Here is a 22,861-nt window from a genome sequence, read left to right as displayed (position 1 = left end):
CAAAACAAAACGATCATACACTACAACCAAGTGGGATTCATCCCAGGTTCACAAGGATGGTTCAACATACACAAATCAATCGATGTGATACACCACATTAACAAAAGGAAAGAGAAAAAATATATGATCATCTCAATAGATGCAGAAAAACATTTGACAAAATTCAACATCTATTCTTGATTAAAAACTCACCAAAGTGGGTATAGAGGGAACATAATTCAACATAATAAAATCCATTTATGACAAACCCACAGCCAACATAATACTCAAGAGTGAAAAACTTGAAAGCCTTTCTGCTAAATTCAGGAAAAATACAAGGATGCCAACTCTCACCACTTCTATTCAACTTCTACTGCAAGTCCTGGCCACAGAAATCAGACAAGAAAAAGAAATAAAATGAGTACAATTTGGAAGGGAAGAGGTAAAACTGTCACTATTTGCAGAGTACATGATACTCCATATAGAGAACCCTAAAGTGTCCACACAACTATTATTAGAATAAATGAATTCAGCAAGGTAGAAGGATGCAAGATTAATATGCAGAAATCTGTTACATTTCTTTACACTAACAATGAAATGTCAGAAAGAGACAGCCAAAAAAAAAAAAAATCCCACTTAAAATCATGTCCAAAAAAATAGAATACTTATTACTCATTACTTCACTGCCTTTGGGGACACAACTGTCAACAAGACAGCCAGCCTGGCCCTCGGGGGGCTCACCACCTGGTGGGGGAGGCAGAAGTGGAGATCCAGTCATTGCCGATATGGTGAGTGCTGTGGGAAAGGACAGAGCATCACCTCACATGTACCAGCGGGTCCACAGTGGGCAGGGGGTGGCGAGGCCTCTCTGAGGAAGTTACTTCACTGCCTTAACCAAGGCAGTGAAGTAACTATACACTGAAGAGTCTAAAACATTGATAAAGGAAATGAAGACCATTCGAAGAAATGGAAAGATATCCCATGCTCTTGGATGGGAAGAACTAATATTGTTAAAATGGCCATACTATCCAAAGCAATCTACAGATTTAATGTGAGCCCTATCAAAATACCCATGATATTTTTCACAGAAATAGAACAAATAATCCTAAAATTTATTTGGAACAACAAAAGACGCAGAGTTGCCAAAGCAATCCTGAGGAAAGAGAATAAAGCCGGAGGCATAATCCTCTGGACTTCAGACTATACTACACAGCTCTAGTAATCAAAGCAGTGTGATATTGGTACAATAAGGGATATATGGATCGATGGAGCAGAATAGAGAGCCCAGAGATAAACCCACACACCTATGGTCAATTAATCTGTGACAAAAAAGCAAGAATATACAACGGAGAAAAGACAGTCTCTTCAACAAGTGGTGTTGGGAAAGCTGGACAGCTACATGTAAATCAATGAAATGAGAACACGCCCTCACAGCATATACAAAAATAAACTCAAAATGGCTTAAAGACCTAAGTACAAGACATGATACCATAAAATTTCTAGAAGAGAATACAGGCATAAAATTCTCAAACATAAATAAATTGTAGCAATATTTTCTTAGATCAGTCTCCCAAGGCAAAAAAATAAAAACAAAAGTAAACGAACTGGACTACATCAAACTTAAAAGCTTTTGCACATCAACTAAATGAAAAGACAACCTACAGAATGGGAGAAATATTTGCAAATGTTGCAAGCAACAAGGAATTAATATGCAAAATATACAGACAGCTCATACAACTAAATATAAAAAAAAAAACCCAAACAGCCCAATAAAAAAAATGGCAGAAGACCTAAATAGACATTTTTCCAAAGAAGACATACAGATGGGCAACATGAAAAGATGCTCACAATCGCTAATTATTAGAGAAATGTAAATCGAAATCACAATGGGTTATCACCTCACTCAGGTCAAAATGGCAATCATCAAAAAGTCTACAAATATCAACTGTTGGAGAGCATGTGGAGAAAAGGGAACCCTCCTACACTGTTGGTGGGAATGTAAATTGGTACAGCCACTATGAAGAACAGTGGAGGTTCCTTAAAAAACTAAATATAGAGCTATCATATAGCAGCCCCACTCCTGGGTAGATACCCAGAAAAGACAAAAACTATAATTCAAAAAGATACATGCACCCCATGCCAAGACATGGAAACAACCCAAGTGCCCATCAACAGACAACTGGCTTAAGAAAATGTGATATAGATACATATATATATATATATATATAATGGAATATTACTCAGCTATAAAGAATAATGAAATATTGCCATTTGTAGCAAAATGGGTGGACCTAGAGAATATTATACTTAGTGAAGTAAGTCACACAGAAAAAGACAAATATTGTATGCTATCAGTTACATGTGGAATATAAAAAATAATACAAATGAACCTATATACAAAACAGAAAGAGACTCACAGACATAGGAATACAAACTGATATTTACCAAAGGGGAAGGGGGGGGTGATAAATTAGGAGTATGGGATTAACAGATACAAACTACTCTACAGAGAATAGATAAGCAACGAAGATTTACTGCATACCACAGGGTACTATATTCAATATCTTGTAGTAACCTATAATGGAAAATAATCAGAAAAAATATATATAATACATAATATATATATAAATGAATATTATATATAAATGAATCACTTTGCTGTACACCTTAAACTAACACAATACTGTAAATCAAATATACTTCAGTTATATATATGACAATATATTTGAGATTTTCTGGACTCTATTCTATTCCATTGTCCTATATGCCAGTACTACACTGTTTTGATCATTGTAGATTTGTAGTTAGTTTTCAAATCAGGATATGTGAGTTCCAACTTTGTACTTTATTTTAAAACGGTTCTGATTATTCAGTGTTCCTTGAGATTCCTTATGAAGTTTAGGAATGATTATTCTATTACTGTAGAAGATGCTTGGAATTTTCATAGGGATTTCATTGAATCTGTAGATTGCTGTTAGTACTGACATCTTAATATTAAGATTCCAATGTGAAAATGGGATGTCTTTCCATTTATATTTTCTTTAATGTTTTTCAATATTGTTTTGTTGTTTTCAGTGTTCACATGTTTTGCCTTTTTGGATAAGTTTGTTTCTAAATATTTTTTCTTTTTGATGCTAACATAAACAGAATTGGTTTCTCAATTTCTTTTTAGTTATTACTCATTGTTAGTGTATGGAAATGCAGCTGACCTTTTCTTAACCTCTTGATTGAGTATGATTGACTTAAAAATGCCATATATGTCTGATGTATACAACCTGATCAGCTTGGAGATAAGTATACACCTGTGAAATCATCACCACAATCAAGGCCATAAACTTATGCATCACCTCCTAAAGTTTCCTCTCACTCCATTCATTTATTAATTTTATTATTTATTTGTTTACTTATATATTTATCATACTTTTTTTTTTTTGCGATACGTGGGCCTCTCACTGCTGTGGCCTCTCCCACTGCGGAGCACAGGCTCCAGACACACAGGCTCAGCGGCCATGGCTCACGGGCCCAGCCGCTCCGCGGCATGTGGGATCTTCCCGGACCGGGGCACGAACCCGCGTCCCCTGCATTGGCAGGCGGACTCTCAACCACTGCACCACCAGGGAAGCCCTATCATACATTTTTTTTCTTTTGTGGTAAGAGCACTTAACGTAAGATCTACTTTCTTTGCAGATTAAGTATACCGTATATTAGTGTTAACTTAGGCCTTAAGTTGTGTAGCAGATCTCCAGAACCTACTCATTTTGTGTAACTGAAACTTTGTGCCTTTTCACCAACCAACCCCTCTTTGTTTTTCCCTCTTATCAGCCCCTGGTAACCAATATTCTATGCTCTGGTTCTGAATTTGATTAAATTCCTCATAAAAGTAGGATAATGTAATATTTGTCTTTTTATTTTTGTGGCTGTGTCATGTCTTAGTTGCAGCACGTGGGATCTTTGTTGCGGCATGCTGGATCTTTTGTTTTGGCGCATGGGCTTCTCTCTAGTTGTGGTGTGCGGGCTTTAGAGAGCATGGGCTCAGTAGCTGTGGCACACAGGGTCCAGAGTACACGGGCTCAGTAGTTGCAGTGCATGGGCCTAGTTGACCCCGCGGCATGTGGGATCTTAGTTCCCTGACCAGGGATCAAACCTGCTTCCCCTCTGTTAGAAGGTGGGTTCTTAACCACTGGACCACCAGGGAAGTCCCAGGATTTGTCTTTCTGTGTCTGGTTATTTCACTTAGCATAACGTCCTCCAGTTACATCCAGGTTGTTCCAAATGGCAGGATTTGCTGCTTTTTAAAGGCTAATATTCTGTATTTATATACCACATTTTCTTTGCCCATTCATCTATTGACAGTCATTTAGGCTGTGTCTATATCCTGATTATTGTGAATAATGTTGTAATGAATATGGGAGTTCAGATATCTCTTTGAGACTCTCACTTCAATACTTTTGGAGATATACCCAGAAGTGGGATTACTGGATCATAAGGTATTTCTATGTTTAGCTTTTTGAAGAACCTCCATAGGTTTTCCATGGTGGCTGTAAAAATTTACATACCCAGCCACAGTGTACAAGGCATCCCATTTCTCAACATCCTCACCAACATCCTCACCATCCTTGTTATCTTTTATTTTTATTTTTAATTTTTTTTGGTAATAGCCATTCTAACAGGTGTGAAGTGATATCTCATTTTTTAATTTATTTGTATTTCCCTGATAAACACCTTCTCATATGCCTGTTTGTATAATGGAAGACATTTGTTTGTCTTCTGGGAAACGTCTATTCAGGTTCTTTGCCCAATTTTTAACGGTTCCTTCTATATTTTGGGTATTAACCTCTTATCAGATATGTCTTTTGCAAATATTTCTTCCATTCCATAGTTTCCCTTTACATTTTATTTCTTTTGCTGTGCAGTAGCTTTTTAGTTTGATATAATTCCGCTTGTCTATTTTTGCTTTTGTTGCCTGAGGTCTTGATGTCATATCCAATAAATCATCACAAAGTCCAATATTTTGCTTTTTTCATGTTTTCTTCTAAGAGTTTTATGTATAAAGGTTTCATGTTTATTTCTTCAATGCATTTTGAGTTGATTTTTCTATATGGTGTGAGACAATGATCTAACTTCATTCTTTTGCATGTGTATATCCAGTTTTCCCATCACTGTTTATTGAAGAAACTATCCTTTCCCAATTTTGTATTATTTATTTATTTATCTTTTGGCTGCACCACCTGGCTTGTGGGATCTTAGTTCCCCAACCAGGGATTGAAACTTGACCCTCGGCAGTGAGAGCACAGAGTCCTAACCACTGGACTGCCAGGGAATTCCCAGTATTCTTGATACACTTCTCGAAGATCAGTTGACTGTAGATGTGTGGACTTATTTCTGAGCTCTCTACTATGTTCCATTGTTTTATTGCCAGTACCATAGCTTTGTAATATATTTTCAAATCAGGAAGTGTAATGCCTCCCGCTTTGTGCTTCTTGTGTAAAATTGCTTTGGACATACAGGGTCTTTTATGGTTCCAAGTGAATTCTAGGATTATTTTTTCTATTTCTGTAAAGAATGCCATTGGGATTTTGATAGGGATTGTATTAAAACTATAGATCACTTTGGGTAGTATGGATATTTTAACCATATTCTTTCAATCCATGAACATGGGATGTCCTTCCATTTATTTGTGTCTTCTTTAATTTCTTTCATCAATGTTTTATAGTTTTTAGTGTGCAAGTCTTTCACCTCCTTGATTAAGCTTATTCCTAAGTATTTTATTCTTTTTGATGCTATCATAAATGAGATTTTTTTTTTTACTTTCCTTTTTGGATAGGTTTTTATTTGTGTATTGAAATGCAACTGATTTTTATGTTGCCTTTCGTATCCTGCAAATTTACTGAATTCATATATTGGTTCTAACAGTTTTAGGTGGAGTCTTTAGGATGTTCTACATAGAAGATCATGTCATCTGCAAACAGAGATAATTTTACTTCTTCTTTTCTGATTTGGATGCCTTTTTTTCCCCTTCTTATTGCTTAATTGCTCTTTCTAGGACTTATAGCACTATGTTGAACAGAAGTGGCAAAAGAGAGCATTCTTTTTTTTGGTTGTTGTTGTTTGTTTGTTTCTGATTTTAGGGAAAAACTTTTAGGCTTTCATCATTGTTCTGGGTTTTTCATATATGACCTTTATCATACTGAAGAAGTTTCCTTCTATTCCTAGTTTTAGTGTATTATGTTGTGAAAGATTGTCGAATTTTGTCAAATGTTTTTTTTTTCTGCATGAATTGAGATGATCATGTGGTGTTTTTTCCCTCATCATATTAATGTGATATATTACATTGATAGATTTTCATGTGTTGAAGCATCCTTGCATTCCAGGAATAAATCCACTTGGTTATGATGTATAATCCTTTTCTATGTTTCTGTGTTCTGTTTGCTAGTATTTTGTTGAGGATTTTTGTATCAATATTCATAAGGGATATTGATCTGTAGTTTTCTTATAGTTTCTTTGTCAGGCTTTGGTATCAGGGTAATATTGACCTCATGAAATCAGAGGTGCTCTTTAACATTTTGGAAGAGTTAGAGAAGTATTTGACTTAGTTCTTCTTTAAATATTTGGTGAAATACACCAGTGAAGCCACCTGGTCCACAGTTTTCTTTGTTGGGAGGTTTCTTGACTACCAACTCAAAGTCATTACTTGTTGTAGATTCATTCAGATTTTTTCTTTCTTCATTATTGAGTTATAGTTGATAGTGTGTTTCCAGGAAATTATTTTTTTTCATTTAGGTTATCCAGTTGGTTGGTGTACACCTGTTATAATGTTCTCTTAAAATTATTTTTGTTTCTGTAAAATCAGTAGTAATGTCCTCACATTTATTTCTGATTTTAGTAATTTGAGTCTTCCCTCCTTTTTTCTTAGTGAGTTGAGCGAAAGATTTGTTAATTTTGCTGATCTTTTCGAAGAATCAACTTTTTACTTCATTGATTTTTCTCTATTGTTTATCCTCTAGTGTATTTTTTCTCTGCTCTAAACTTTAATGTTTCCTTCATTTTGCTAGCTTTGAGTTTGGTTTGCCTTCATTTTGTTGTTGCTGTTGTTCCTTAAGACATAGAGTTAGGTTATTAATTTGAGATCTTTCTTCATCTTTAACATAGATGTTTACAGGTATAAAATTCTCTCTTAGCCTTGACTTTGCTGCATCACATAAGCTTTGATATATTGCGGTTTTATTTTTAGCAAGGTATTTTGTAATTTCCCTTATGATTTATTCTTTAATCCATTGGATTTTTAAGAGTGTGTTAATTTCCACATATTTGTGAATTTTCCGGTTTTCCTTCTTTTTTGGTATCTAGTTTCATTCCACTGTGATCAGAAAAGTAACTTTGTAGTATCTTTAAAGATCTTTAAAGATGATTTAAGTCTCTTAAAATTTATTAAGACTTGTTTTGTGGCCTAATGTATGGTCTATTCCAAACAATGTACCATGTGCACTTGAGAAGAATGTGTACTCTACTGTTATTGAGTGGAGTGTTCTGTATATGTCTGTGTGGACTGCCATAACAGTAAACAAAGTATGTTGCAGCCACCAAGCCATCAGCCCCTGCAGCCGTCCCAGACTGTGTACCCCGAGGAAATTCAGGATCGTTAAAAACAGGATACTGGCCTTAGATAGTTAAGGTGAATGTCAAAGGAATGATTTCAATGAGTCCGTAGTTTTGCATCTTGCCGTACATAGAAAAGTGCTAAATTCATTAACTTGAGATGTCTGGATTTTCTTTAATTAACAGTAATCTTTTGATGTTCCAACTACCTGGTTTTTGTTGCAAAACTTCTATGTATCCTGGTTCCTCCCTTACCCTTTCAGAGCAGCCCCTCAGAGCTATCTGAGAGGCTGTCTTCTGGGCTTAAGTCCTCAGAAAGTCCTAATAGAACACAATTGTCAGCTTTTAGGATGTGCATTTTTTTCAGTTGACATCTGTTAGGTACAATTGACTTGTAGTATTGTTTAGGTTCTCTATTTTCTTATTGATCTTTTGTCTGGTTCTCCTATCTACTATTGAAAATGATTATTGAAGTATTCAACTATTTTTGTGGAATGATTTTTCCCTTCAATTCTGTGAATGTTTGCTTCATTATATTTGGGGGCTCTTTTTGGTACATACATGTTTATAATTGTCTTGTTGGATTAACTTTTGTTTAATATATAATGTCTTTCTTTATCTCTTGTAAGTTTTTAAACTGAAGTCTATTTTGTCTGAATTAGTATAGCCTACCCAGCTTTCTTTTGGTTAATATTTACAGGGAATATGTTTCCATCCTTTCACTTTCAATCTTCTGTCTTTAGAGCTAAAGTGAGTCTCTTATAGACTGTATATATTTGGATCATTTTTCTAATCCATTCTGCCTATCTCTTCCTTTTGATCAGACAGTTTAATCTATTTACGTTTAAAGTAACTACCCTTAAGGAGGAACTTACTACTGTCACTTTGCTACTTAATAAAAAAGTCTTACAGTATTTGTCTCTATTACTGCCTTCTTTTGTGTTCACCTGATTTTTTTTGTAATGACATGTTTTACTCTACTACTCCTATACATTTCTGTTTCCCCTTCATGTTATTAATGTCACAAATTATACCTTTATACGTTGTGTGTCCAATAATATAGATTTATAACTTATAAGTATTTTAGTGCATTTGTCCTTTCGGTCCTGTTGGAAATAAAAAAGTGGAGTTGCTACCAAAATTAAAGTAACGCTGCCTTTTATATTGCCCATGTATTTCTTTGTCAGATCTTTCCATCTTCATACTGCTGTGAGTTACTGTCTAGCATCCTTTCCTTTCAAACTGAAGGACTACCTTTACCATTTCTTACAGGCCAGGTAGTATACAAATAAGGTCTGCTCTGCTCCCTCCAGTTCAAGGTGACAGGAATGTGGGGACTGGGAAACAGGATGCTGCCTTCTCAAGAACAAGACCACTGCCACACTGGGGAAGGAGTGGGGCGATGGCAAGTGAAAATGCCACAAAACTTTGCTGTCATTTTTAGGATGGCTTTTTCTTGCTTGAATGTTTGCTTGGTTGCTGTAAACCTTTAACTTTTTTAGAGACACTACAAAATGAGTTCAGACAGCTTCTGGTTGTTTTCTTCATGTTTCCGTGGGAAAAGGTGAGCTTGGAACTTCCTAGTCTGCCATTTTGCCAAAATACTGTTTTTTAACCTATCAAATTTGCAGTGATAAAGAAACTGTGAAATTTATTGAGACTTTTGGCAAACTGGCACTATCATCAGTGTTGGTGACCGTGCTGGGACAGCAGTCTCTATGTGTGTGTATATATACGTGTGTGTATACGTATACATGTATGTATATATATAAGTATATGTATATTAGTATATATGTGTTTGTGTATGTGTGTATAAGTATACAAACACATACAGAGATTATATATGTATCTGAAAAGACTTAAAATACTAGTATCATCTGACTCCTGGGAACTCAGCTTAAGGAAATACTCATGGATGTATATGGGGAGTTTTGGCTATAAGAATATTTACTGTCCACATTCTTTATAATAATGAAACACTGGCAGCAAAATTTTGTCTAATAATAGGGGTTGGTTAAAACATATGATGGTCCACCATGCAGTGAAATGCTACATACCTAGTAAAACTCATATTGAGGAAGAATAATTTCATTGAATTAACACTATTCATTATTTCAAAACATGTTTTAAAACCAACAGCTTATTTTTAAAAAGTATCTGACCTCCCCCACTCCAATGGCAGTCATTACTGCCTTGAATCAGGCCTTTTAGCAGTTGCCCACTCCCCAAACTCTTCCTTAACCCTGGTCCTCTTAGATTTATACCTACTTTGGGTCTCACAAACCCCCGTGGCTTTACTTATCAGCTCACATTTACAGAGCATTATCTTCTGAACTCAAGGCGGCAATTCTGAGATTCCATTTTACCGAAGGAAAGAAGGATGTGATGGATTCCCAGGAGGTTAAGAGGCCATTTACCAGGCAATGTATTAATCACTCTACAAATATTAACTCATTCAGTCCTCAGAGAGAGGAAGGGACCTATTATCCTCATTTTTCAACTGAGGAAACTACAGCCCTGGGAAGCTTCTATCTTGCCTGAGCTTCCAGAGCTGGTAATTGGTAAGAGTTCAGATTTCAACCCAGGTAGTCTGGCTCCAGAGCCAAGGCTTTCAGTCACAGCTTTACTGTCTCTTGTTCTTATTAGTAGTAAAAATAATAATGATTATTAATAATATTTAATATAACACAGAAATGTGATCAACAGTGGTTTTCATTATCCAGAGCTTTTTAAGTGTTTTTACTTACAAGAGCTCACTTATCTCTGGAAACTCATTTTGCCGAGACAGGAACTGAGGCTCAAGTACCCATCGCTGATGCTGTGAAACCCACCGCAGGAATTACAGACTCATTATTATTGGTAAATAGTATAATGTAAAGGATAATAAAAAGTGCCTCCACAGTCCTTAGGGCTTCACAGTGTGATCTGACACACCTTTTACAATGTGTAACCGGCTCTGAGAGGCCAGCAACGCGGGCAAGGCAGCACACCAAGTAAGATAAAGCAAAGTTATCGTTTTGCTTACTGATAATAACGCCTCGTCCTCCAGAGCTAAAGAAAAGTCTTTTCTTAAGGAAATCAAACTCATACCGCAGGGAGGTGGTGACTTCACCTGGGTCCTGCAGCTGCTTCGTGGCCCCGGGGCAGTTTCTCCGCTGGTGCGGCACCGAAGGCGCCTCCCGGCGAGTCCCGGCCTGCGGGCACCTGGGCACCTGGGCAGGTGGGCGGGTCCGGGCTGCGGGTCGCGGACCGCCCCCGTCCCCGGTGCCAGCCCCGTGCCGCCCGCGCCCCCGCCGCCCCCAGGCCGCTCCAGGCCGACCCCGGGCCCCCTCCCCGAGTCTCCACCGCCCCGCACGCTCGGAGCCGATACCCGGCCTCACTCTCCTCCGGCTCCGGGCCCACTCACACCCGTCTCCGGCTGACCCGGGGCCCTCCCCGCGCCCCCGCCGCCTGGAGCTGCCCGGGCGGGCGGCCGGCGGCCGGTGCGAGGCCCCTCCCCGGCGGAGTCGCTCAGCTCGGAGGAAGCGGAGGCGGCGGCAGCGCCGAGACCTCGCCGCGCTCATGGCGTCGCCCGGGTGAGTGCGGCGCTCGCGGCCGCGCCGGGGTGGGGGGGGTTGCGGGGTGGGGGCTGCGGGCCGCCGCTGGCGGCCTTCCCCGGCCTGCGGCCCCGGACCCCCGCCCGCTCGCTCGCCCGCCAGGCCCCGCGGCCCTCTCCCGCCGACCTCGGGCGGAGGCGGCCCGGGCGGGGGCGGGCTGGGGGCGCGGGCTGAGGATCTCGGCTCCGGGGGCGGGCTCCGGGGCCCGGGGCGCGGAGGCCGTTGGTGGGGGGCGGGCGGAGCGGGAGGGCGTGCGGGAGCGGCAGCCCCCCACCTCCCAGCGGCGCCCCCGGCCTGGAGCCGCGGCGTCTGGTGCTCGCCCGGCGTCTGCCGCCCTGCCTTCCGCATCTGTTTTCTCCGCTTGCTCGCGTTGGAGTTGATGCTGGGTTCTCACCGCCGTCGGGATGCAGCCTGGATGTCCCCGAACGTCCGGAGCAGGGGCCGGGGCAGACCCTGCCTCGGCCTGGTCCGGGCCTCCAGCTTGGGCTGGGCCGCGGGCCCGGGTACAGTGGCTGCCCCTGTTCTGACATCACCTCCATTCCACTGTCTTGGTGTGAAAGTGTTCTTTCTTTTAGGAAATGATGGTGACCTACTGAGTTTGTAATTTAAAAAAAAAATTTTTTTTGCAAAATAAAACCTCAGCAATTCATTATGATTACTTTTTGTTTTGGTAATTTAGTCGTGAAAGCTGGGAATGACAAGAGTTAATGCAACAGCTACGTTTCACAGAGGAGGAAAATTAGTCTCAAGGTCATTGCTTTAGTTGGTAACAGGCTTCATTTGACTGCTGTCCACCATTCAGTGTGTCTCAGACCTAGTGGTTATGGTAGCAATTCGCTGCACATCCTTGCACATCACAGAGGGCTTTTACTGGTGCACGGGGTGGGGTCGGGGGAATGGTGAGCTGAGAGGCAGAGAAGATGGATATCAGGCCCCTTACAGGTAAGGGAAGTTCACTGGAGTGAACTGGCTCAGTGCAGTGGGCCTTGATGGAGCAAGCTGGGTTTTGACTCCAGCCAAGTCATGGGCATTTCCCATCTACCTGCTGTCTTTCTAGGTTTAGGGAGGAGCAGTCAGAAGTACGCAGTACTTTGAGCTTGTAATTAGAATAAACAGCTCATCCCTCAGAAGGCCAGGCTGTCACCCAGAGGTTCAAGGTCCCACTGGGTTCCTGGCCCTCGTATCAGGAAAGGGTGAGGCAGGGCGCATCGGAGGCAGTAGTGGGTGGCTGAGCCTGTGTGGGGCTGCCGTGAAGCCTTTAAAAAGTGATGGTGCATTGGGCACCCCAGCCCACTACATTAAGTCAGAGGCGGACTTAATGCTCGGCTGGTGTGCCCTTCTGTGGGCCAGTAGTCCCTAAACTGTGTCTCTGTGGAAGGTCATGTAAGTGCAGATTTGATATTTGCAGTCCTGACTATTTTTGAGGGATCTCATGAGTCTGCAGTTGGTACTTATTTCTGAGGGGTACCCATTGCAAAGCTGAGGTCACAGCGTTTTTAGTATACTTTATGTCGTTTCATGGAACGAACTATGTACTTATTATGGTATATACAAATTTGGGGACAGTCTTTGTCTCCATATGTCCGCAGGCTTTGCTGGTAGACCAGAGTCTAGCCAGGGAGACTTGGTTTCCTAAGCTTCTTTGGCCTCTCCAAGTCAGCAGACATTCAGCCTAGAAGACTAGGTGCCGCAGGAATAAGTCCAGAGATTCAGGGCAGGGATGGGAGGGGAGCCGTGATTTGTGCTGGACTGTTAACGGAGGAGCCTCCAAATCTGGTGTTCTTTTCTAAGTGACAATTTCCGTAAGAGAGTTGGGAAGGAAAGAAGAAATTCTGACAGTTTTTGAGGAGCTTACCAATGTGCTAGGCCTTATGGAAAAGAAAAGGACAAGAATGAAGGCATCAAAGGAAAAGATATATTTGAGATGACTCACAGCCCAGTGTGTTTGGAATTAAGGAGAGACAAGGCCAGAGATGGAGGCAGGGCCAGACTACAGGACCTGGCCTCCTTTTGTGGGCTTACTGCCCACTGTTCACTGAAGGATATTTGTCATCAGGCTCTTGGGGAATCCATGTGACAGCAGTATGGAAGAGGCGGAGGGGACAGGGGAGATGGAGCTCATCAGCCTGCTACCGCTCTCAGCCTGCTACTGTCTACCCTCTTCTGCGGGCCTCCACTCCTTATGGCCCCCATCTCTTCTTTACTCTGCCTGCTTCTTCATTCTTGGGGTTTCCTTGGGTTCCGTAGCCCATCTCTGCTAATTCCTACCTAGCACACGTTCTCTGCATGATTGCATCCATTTCTGCAGCTTTAAATGTCCAAATCAGAGGTTCTTAACCTGGGGTACACGATTGGGTGGGCTTCCAGGGTCCTGCATTCCCTGAAGCCGTATGCAGCATTGGGGTCCGTGTGCATTTTCCGGGGACCAAGGTCTATAGTCTTCATCATTTGCAGCCTGCCTCAAAGGGCCTCCTAGCCATAGCAAGTTTACAGTCATCCATCCATACCCACCTAGAGAGATAGCAAACCTAGTTAACTGTGCAAAATATATATATTTTTCAGATTGTTAATGGTAGATAATTTGAAAAACAAAAAAAGTATAAAACAGAGAATAAAAATCAAGTGTAGTCTGACTTTCTGTAGACCACCACTTGAAACATTTTCGGGTCTTTTAAATTAGGCCATTATTTTTATCAGAGAGACATCCTTACAGATACAACTAGAGTCCCCCCCGCTACCCCCCAACCTCCCTGCCTATCTTAGTTAGGCAGGTATCTCGACAGACATTTTCTATTGCATTTACATGTTATATTTGTTCTTTGCTCTGTTTTTCCCCCAGATTTTTTTTTTTTTTTTGCGGTACGCGGGCCTCTCACTGTTGTGGCCTCTCCCGCTGCGGAGCACAGGCTCTGGACGCGCAGGCTCAGCGGCCATGGCTCACGGGCCCAGCCGCTCCGCGGCATGTGGGATCCTCCCGGACCGGGGCACGAACCCATGTCCCCTGCGTCGGCAGGTGGACTCTCAATCACTGTGCCACCAGGGAAGCCCCTCCCCCAGATTTTTAAATTTATTATTTTACACATAACGTAAAATTTGCCACCTTAAACACTTATTTGCGCCTTTTTTACATAAATGGACTCATACTGTTCTGCAGCAGGCTTTATTCACCCAGCAATATGCTTTGAAATGCTTTTCACGTGAGGACAAAGAACAGATCTACCTAAAACTTGACATTTATATAATATTCTGGGTCATGGTTATGTTATTTAGTTAAGAATGTTTTCAGTTTTCTTTGTAAGATAATGCTGCGCACTTGGTGTCTCCCTCTGGACACGCGCAAGTGGTTTTCTGAAGTAGATACAAAGAACTGTGGTCAGAGGGCCAGCCCATTTTTTCAGCTCATACTACCAAAGTGTGCTTATGAATGATCGTACCACCTTCCCCTTCCACCACCACATTTTAAGGGCTCTCTCCACCTCCCAACATGTGATGACATCAGACTTTAAAAGTTTTGCCTGTCTGGTGGAATTATTGAGTCAAGAAATAGGAAGCTAATGGCATCTTTATTCACCCCATGTTCAAAGATAGAAACTTCCTCCCTGACTCCTATATTCCTTCAGAAATAGTCAGTCCTCATTTCTTTGATCCGGTTGCGAACATCGAATTCTAACCATCCATATCCTCAAGTAAACTCTTACCTTCAGGTTTTTGTTTCAGAAAATGTGGTCATTGTAGCACTTAAGTAGTCTCTGCACTGGGCCAGGAGTGATGTAATGAGACCTGTCCTGGAGTCAAAGTATGGGAGGCAAGGAGCCCCACCAAGCACCTCACCTGCCTTCCTGGCCACTCCCTCAGGATTCATCTCCCCTGGAACTGAAAGCACTCCCAGTAACATCCACTGGACATTTCAAAGTACCCTGGACTGAACTTCAACCTTTCGTCTTCCTTGTCCAGGAAGATTCTCTCCCAACACCAACATTTTGTGGGGAAGGAAAGCATCCTGGGCTTCCCCTTCTGGGAAGGGCTCAGCTTTCCCGCTGAAGCCTAGCCTGGTCCAAATGGGCCACAAGAGCTCCAAGCTCTTCACAGTGGGTGGAGGAAGGGTCCTCTAGCCAGGCCAGGGGTGGGGAGGAAGAGGCCCACAGATCACACAGTGGGGAGGAGACACTGAGCAAGTCGGGCAAGGTATGTAACTGCTCCTGGGTGAGGTCCAGCCGGGAGCCCTTGGCCTCTGCTCAGGAGCTGCTGTGGCTTCCAGAGAACACACATGGCTTTGCCAGCGGGATGTAGACTCTGCTCTTCCCCAGTAGATCTGGGGTTGCCCAGTGAGCCAGCAACCACCCCAGTGTGTCCCTACTGGAGAAAACGAGAGAACTGGGAGGGGTGTTGTAGCTGAACCATCCCTGGCTCTGCAGAGCGGCTCACCAAAGCCCACTTACCTCCTTGTAGGTGGCAGATGTGCCACTGCTTCATCAGATGGAGTGCCGTGTGGCGAACCTGGCCCCCAGCTCAAGGAGAGCCTCTTCTTATCCACAACCAGGAGCCCCTGGCAGGGGCTTTCCAGTCCAAGGGAATGCTCTTTTAAATTTAGATCCTGCCTACTTCCAAAGAGTGTATTGTTAGGCCCTGTTCTAAGTGCTTTTGCTTATAATGTTATTGAATCTTCGCGACAACGCTATAGTAAGTACTGTTATTATCCGTATTGTATGGGTGAGGAAATCGAGGCCCACCCAAGCAGTTTAAGTTAGAACTTGATGCAAAATGACCCCATTATGAATAGTCGGTTTAAATTTGGTTACTGAGGCACAACAAAAATGTTGGACTCAGTACTTGGTTCTGATCTCAAAGCACATGCACTGTGTCTCCGGCACGCTCGGGATGAAACTGGAGTAAGAATGTGTTCACTTGGTTTGTCTGTATTAGCAGAGTGGTTGTCCTTTCAATTATGCTTTTACGAAATATGGCTGAATATGGAATAACTTAGACGCGCTCTTTCTTTTAAAGAAGAATTCCCTCCGGGAGGCTATATATTCTGAGCGAGACCACCTGCATGTAGTTCAGAAGTGGTGGTTCTGTCCCAGATTCTCCGCGTTGTAACTTTTTATAAAATTGTTAGTTGCCTTACTTTTAAAAACAAGTAATATATGCATATGGTAAAAAGTTCAAAAGGTATAAAAGGAACATAAATGAAATCTCAGGCACCTTGCCCCCTGTTCCTGTCCGAGAAACTGGCATCCTCCTTAGAGAAGCATCCTCCCGGGAGGCAGGGCACAGTGTGGATTGGTGTCCTCCTCCTTGTTCTGTTTTAAACCCAGAATGCCTTTTGGAGATGTCTTTTGTTACTTTGTTTCTGTTTAGATTCTTGGTTCCTTCTCATGGATTTGTAGATCTTTGTACATTGAGAAAACTGACTTTCATTGTTTGTGTTACAAATGCTTCTCCTTTGTTATTTACCTTTTGACTGTATGAAGCCTTCCCTGCTCTGAGATCTTTGTTTTAAGTCTTTAATATTTCTTTCAGTGCATTTTTGGTTTCATTTTCTAATTTACCTCTTAGATCCAGGTCGTTTTCATTTTGGTGAAAGGAGTAGTAGGGATTTACCTTTATTTTTTCCATGTTGTTGTAATTGAATAATCACCAGACGCTTAGAGCTGCCTGGATCAGGGACAAAATTCCCACCTGTATTTGGGCCTGTTTCTGGGCTCTTCTCTTACTGAGCTCTGTCTATTCATGAACCAGTGCTACAGCCTTAACGTACTGTGGCTTGTACTATGTTTTGCTGTCTCGCAGGTTTTGTCCGCCTTCATTCCTGGTCTTTTTCAGAATTTTCCTGATTATTATTGCACAAATATTTCTGAATAGAATCAGCTCCCCTGTTTTCAAACCTAAATTCACTTATTGGTTAATTTAGGGAGAATCGACTTTAAAATTATAGCGAGCCTTTCTTTCCCCAAAGGATATGGCTTTGTCCGAGTCTTTTATATTCTTTAGTATTTAGAAATTCTTTTCATATAGATGTTGCACATTTATATGTGTATTCTTAAATTTTTTCTTGTTGTTACTCTAAATGGGAATCTTCCTTTCACATCGCTAAACTTGTTTGTATATAAGAAGGCAATTGGGTTTTTAAAAAAAATGTTTTGTATGTCCCCAGCTTACTGAATTCTCTCATTGCTCACAGCAGTTTTCCAGTTGATCTCTTAGTTCTTCCACATCACCATTTCTTTCTGTTATCATGGATAAATATAGCAAGGTGCTTCTGCCTTTGTTGTGGGCAGACTGTGTGTCTGAAGGAAGGGAGCCAACAGTGGTCTTTTGGATACATTGTGGAGCGCTGCCTTCCCTAAGCGGCCCCAGCCCTTTGCGGCCCCTGTGCCGCTCAGCATCTCCACGGAGGCCGTCCACGGGTCTTGGGCCACAACACGAGCACTAGCTTGCTCGGGGTCCCGTCATGCGCATCCACAGACTTCCCGTTCGAGACAGTGGCAGCTCTACTGAACCTGAGCATTTCGAGGTTTCCTGGACTGTCTTTCTCACACACTCTGTCCAGTCCTTCACAGAGACTTTCAGAGCCCAGCCCTGTGTTGTCGCCTCTGGTGCCACTACCCAGGTCTGATCTTTGTCACCTCTAATCTGTTCTAACATCAAACAGGCATGTCGACTTGCATGCAGCCCATTCTCCAGAATAAAAGCCAGAAAGTTTGGTCTTACCAGGCCTCTTCTACCGCCTGCGTCCCACTCACTCCATAACAGCTGCACCGGCCTCCCCCCCGATCCCTGAGCCCCTCCTGGCCTGCATGGCACCTGGAACGCTCTCCCCAGGGGGCCGTGTGGCTTACGCCCTCCTCTCCTACCAAGCCTGCCCTTGCATGTCCCCTTCTCCGGGAGGCCCACCCTGACCTAATTACAGCAGTCTGTGCCCCCATTCACCACATGCCCGGTACCCTGATCCTAGTCTACACTTTCTTTCTTTCTTCCAGAGCACTTAATGCCTCCCAGTGTATCTTCTATTTAAAACTTTCAAAAATTGTTTCTTGTCAGTTCCCCCCTGCTCACTGAATGTAAGCTAAGAGCAGAGACATTTATGTCCTTCGCCGATATATCCCAAACTCCTAGAAAAGCTCCTAGCGGGAAACAAATGTGTGGATAAATCCAAGAGAACACTGCCTTAGATAAACTTGCTTCACATGTGTAAGTCTCTCTGGGTCCCTATAGCAACCTGATTAGGTGTGCAGGACAGGGTGGCCAGCTTTGTTTTAAAGATTAACATACCTGTATTTTGTAGAGTTCATGTAATGAGTGTTCATAGTATCTCTCCAGCCTAACCCTAGTATAAACTCCTGGAGGACTGGGGCAGCATTTTAGAGCTGTTTCCTCTTGTATGGTGAACCTACATGGCACGAACCTGGGACCAAGACCTGTTGCTCATTACACTGATTCTCTCCTTGCAACACTCTTAGGTTGGGGTGTGGCAATGATTATTGCCCCAGGATCCTGCTGGAGGGGTAACAGCAGTAGGCAGGACACCTTTGCCTGACATGTGAGGGGTGTGTCCTTTCCCAGTGTGCTGCCTCTCCTGCCTTCAGGAAATTCTAGGTGCATAAAAGCAGGACTGCAGTGGGTCCCTCTGCCACACTCCCTGCATGTGCCAGCACATTTCAGGGACTAAATGCCGGGCTTCACGGTGCTTGTCTATTACCTACGTTATAATAACTGACATCTACTTGTCCCCATGTGCTGTTTGATGGAAACTTTTCATGTATGTTTTCTTAGCCAGTCCCCACTGCTGCACAGTGAGTTTTAAACTTTTCAAAGCATGTGGTCACCTTGCAGAGGTGGGATGGCCCCTAGTTTTGGCTTCGATATTGTGGATGAATTGTGTTCCCTCCAAAACATATGTTGAAGTCCTAACCCCTAGTACTTGTGAATGTGATCTTTTTTGGAAATAGGTTCTTTGCAGACGTGATTACTTAATATAAGGTTGCACTTGCACTGGGTTAGGGTGGGCCCAAATCTAGTGACTAGTGCCCTTAAAAGAGGCAGAGAAGAGACACAGACATGGGACTTCCCTGGTGGTCCAGTGGTAAAGAATTGCCTTCCAATTCAGGGGACGTGGGCTCAATCCCTGGTCGGGGAACTAAGATCCCACATCCCGCGGGGCAGCTAAGCCTGCGTGCCACAACTACTGAGCCCGTGTGCCTCAACTAGAGAGCCCATGTGCCACAAACTACAGAGCCCACATGCTCTGAAGCCCATGAGCCACAACTAGAGAGAAGCTCACACGCCGCAACAAAGAGCCTGCACGCCACAACAAAAAGATCCCGCATGCCGCAACGAAGATCCCGCATGCCACAACGAAGACCCAAAGCAGCCAAAAAAATAAATAATATTTTCAAAAAGAGTGATATGTGGACACATACAGGGGAGAACCCATGTCAAGAGAGGCAGAAACTAATACAGCTGTCAAGAGCCACACATACATTGTCTTCATTTGGTAGGGATGCTATAACAAAGGACCACAAACTGGGAGGCTTAAAGAAAACAGAAATCTTTTTTTCACAGTTCTGGATGCCAGGTGTCTGAAACTAAGGTGTCAGCAGAGTTGGTTCCTTTTCGAGGCTCTGGGGGAGAGTCTATCCCAAGCCTCTCTCCTACCCTTTTGGTGGCTGCCAGCAATCCTCAGTGTTCCTTCGATTGTAGATGCATCATTCCAATCTCCACTTCCATCGTCACATGTTCTTCTCCCTGTGTATCCAAATTTTCCTCTTATAAGAATACCATTCATTGCATTAGGGGCTCACCCTACCCCTGTATGACATGATCTTAATTTAACTAATTAGATCTGCAAAGACCTTATTCCAAATAAGGTCCCATTCATAGTAGGGAGTTAGGACCTGAACATATGTTATGGGGAAACACAGTTCAACCCACCAGGAGGGTTTGAAAAAGTTTATTACTAATTTAGTGAGGCTTTCTGGGTAGAGCAACTGGCCTCAGGTTTTGTTTTGTTTTTTGTTTTGTTTGGGGTGTTGTAATGGGGTGAGGGTCCCTAGCTAACACCAAAGAAAGGAGCCCTCAGGCTCTCTTGTCTGCTGGCCCAGATGTGGGGCAGGTCAGGAAGGGGAAGATCTTGAAAGCTATTAGCATCAAACAGCAAAAATTGGGTCAAACTATTATCCAAGATTATTAATAATATACTGTCAACTACATTATGGTAAGCAACTGCCCCGTATTTAGTCTCCTTTTGTTAGATTTTCTGTGCCGGCTTGTTTTATTGGTGCCACCCAACGAAGGAGCCAGGTTTGTTGCTAGGAATTAGCCCTGCTCGCAAGGTTTGGACAGTTTATTCTTGGCCTTGAGGGGCACTGTCCAAGGAGTGCCCAACTCTGAGGTGGTGGCAGGCATCTCCCTTTCAGAGATGGGTCTCCTGAATCAGAGTCTCCAGGTATGAATAGGAAAGCTCCTCAGGTAATTCTGTTGTGCAATGGAAAAAGAGAATGAAGGACACCGAAAGTGTGCCTTGCCCTGTCTCCCAGGACTGACAGCCAGTGAGGCGGATGGCCTCGGGCTGTCAGGTTGCTGACTCTGCCTGCCAGACCTGAAGGGAGCCCTGTGCGCACACCAGGCTGTCTGCTTCCTAACTTTGTGAGAAAGAACTGTTAGACACACTTGGCCCTCAGGGTGGCATTCCGATCGCTTCTTGCCCTGGAGAGAAGTCTGTGTGGGGAGGTGCCCCCAGAAGGGAAGCTGAGCCGTGATGCCACGGCACCGAGGCTACAGGCCTGGGCAGCATGGAGACCAGGAGCCCATGCCCGGGCCGGACCTCTGTGCTGGTGGCCCCCAGGCGGGGCCTGCGCTGGGTTCCACTTTTGGCTCTATGCCCTGGGGTCTTGCAAGGACCAACATGGGCCTCAGGAGAAGACCAAAATCTAAATAGCCCTTAATGAGGAAGTAAAACGGGATGCAGAGAATGTAGTCCTATATATCGATTAATGCAATGAGCTACAGCAACATGAATAGGTCAGAAGTAGGAGGCGGGGGCGGGGGAGGATTGGTTAACATATTGAGTAATTGTTCAAAAGAGCAAAGGCATTTTCTTGGTACTTTTCTGTATATTTGTCTTATTTTTGGAATCAGAAAAAGACATTCGCAGTTTTCAAAAACTGCTTTGTAAAAGGCCGCTCTGCTCACGTCTGGGCCCATTGGAAGCACGGCTTGTTCTCACTCCCCTGGTCCTGTCTGCCTGTGGAGGCAAGAGCAGGCTTGGCAAGACTTGGAGTTGGCAGATGGGCTGTTTTTTATGGTTTTTGTAATTACCAGCTGTAATTATGTTACCTAAAACCTATCTGAGCCTTACAAATAATGAGCCGAAAGGGAACCAGAAGATTCACGTTCGGGTTCTGGCCCTGTGCTTCCTAGCTTGGTGATGCTGGGCTGCTTAGGCTGCCATAACAAAGGACCACAGACTGGGTAACTTAACATTTGTTTCTTGCAGTTCTGGAGGTTGGGAGTCCCAGATCACAGTGCAGGCAGATTCAGTTTCTCCTGAGGTGTCTCTCCCTGGCTTGTAGATGGCCACTGTCTCACTGTGTCCTCACCTGGCCTTTTCCTGTGCACCTGCAGAGAGAGAGCAAGCTCTTGGGGGTCTCCTCCTCTCATAGGACACCCGTCGCATCAGATCAGGGCCTTACCTTTGTGACCTCATTCAACCTTAATTACTCCCTTAAAGGCCATATATGCAAAAGGGTTTCAACATAGGAATTTGAGGGGACACAATTCAGGCCATACAGGTATTGAAAGCAGAGTTGTAAATTAAAAAGCATTGCACAAAGGTGACGTTCTATTGCTGTTCTCTCTTGCAAGACTTGGCTCTGCTTCCAGTTTACAACACAGAGACTCAAATAGGTGTGAACTTTGTTGGCAAGAATCAAGAACAGATTTATATGTATATTTTCAGAAATTAGCACAAACTCAGGGTTGTCCCTGTGATAATTTCACTCTTGTTTTCTACTTTCTTGCATGGAAAATATAGGGTTGGAGTTAAGCTCCTCTCCTGGGAAATTCTGGCGAGTGTGTCCTGAGAGCCTGTGTGCAGTGGGAAGAGGCCGGGCAACGCCCTGGGTATAACTACCTGTCCTCTGCCCTTTTCTTACCTGGGTCTCAGCACAGGGCTCCATGCCACCACCAGGCCGGGCCTGCTTCTTCCCCACTGGGAAACTATTTTTAACCAGTCATGTTTTCTTTTTTTAAGGTTACCTTCTTTTCTTATTACAAAAGCAATATATGTTCTTTGCAGAAAAATGAAGAGAAGACAATGAAAAGTCCCATTTTTATCAGCATCAGGGTCAGATTAAGTCAGAGAGCTGCCTAGTCCTCTGCACTGATAAAGTGGCTAAAACAGCCGTGAACACAGTGACCACTGAGGTTACTGGAACTCCCTTCAGAGAGGGCTGAGGATGAGACCTTCGGGGAACATGCTGGAATAACAACCAAGCGTCCTGAAATCCTTCTTTCCTCTAGGAGGGTGGATTTGATTAACACAAAACAGTTCTTCTGCTGCTGAATTAACTGGAACTGGATTGCTTGTCTCTGAGAGGGCCTGCCACAAACTAAAGTTTAAACCTGTACACTCTTGGAAGAACATTGGTTTGAAGGGGTGGCAGATTACCAAGTTTTCTTGGGGCACACAC

The 22,861-nt window shown here is 43.2% G+C and overlaps 1 protein-coding gene across 7 annotated transcripts in view; it reads left to right on the top strand.

Annotated features, from left to right (window-relative positions):
- Nucleotides 1-22,861, top strand: part of URGCP (upregulator of cell proliferation) — a 93,071-nt gene that overhangs the window by 49,229 nt on the left and 20,981 nt on the right. Inside the window, exon 1 of one of the 7 annotated variants that reach the window (XM_030871281.2) lies at nt 11,050-11,150. The exons of the other annotated variants lie outside the window; for them this stretch is intronic. Within the exon in view, the coding sequence (XP_030727141.2) occupies nt 11,137-11,150 (14 nt within the window). The 5' untranslated portion in view covers nt 11,050-11,136. Of the gene's footprint in view, nt 1-11,049; nt 11,151-22,861 lie in introns of those variants that run through there. 7 annotated transcript variants of the gene reach the window in all.

Source organism: Globicephala melas, chromosome 9, assembly GCF_963455315.2.
Source record: "Globicephala melas chromosome 9, mGloMel1.2, whole genome shotgun sequence".
Taxonomy (NCBI): domain Eukaryota; kingdom Metazoa; phylum Chordata; class Mammalia; order Artiodactyla; family Delphinidae; genus Globicephala; species Globicephala melas.
Note: the sequence above shows the minus strand (reverse complement) of the source record. Positions and strands in the feature narration are given on the sequence as shown.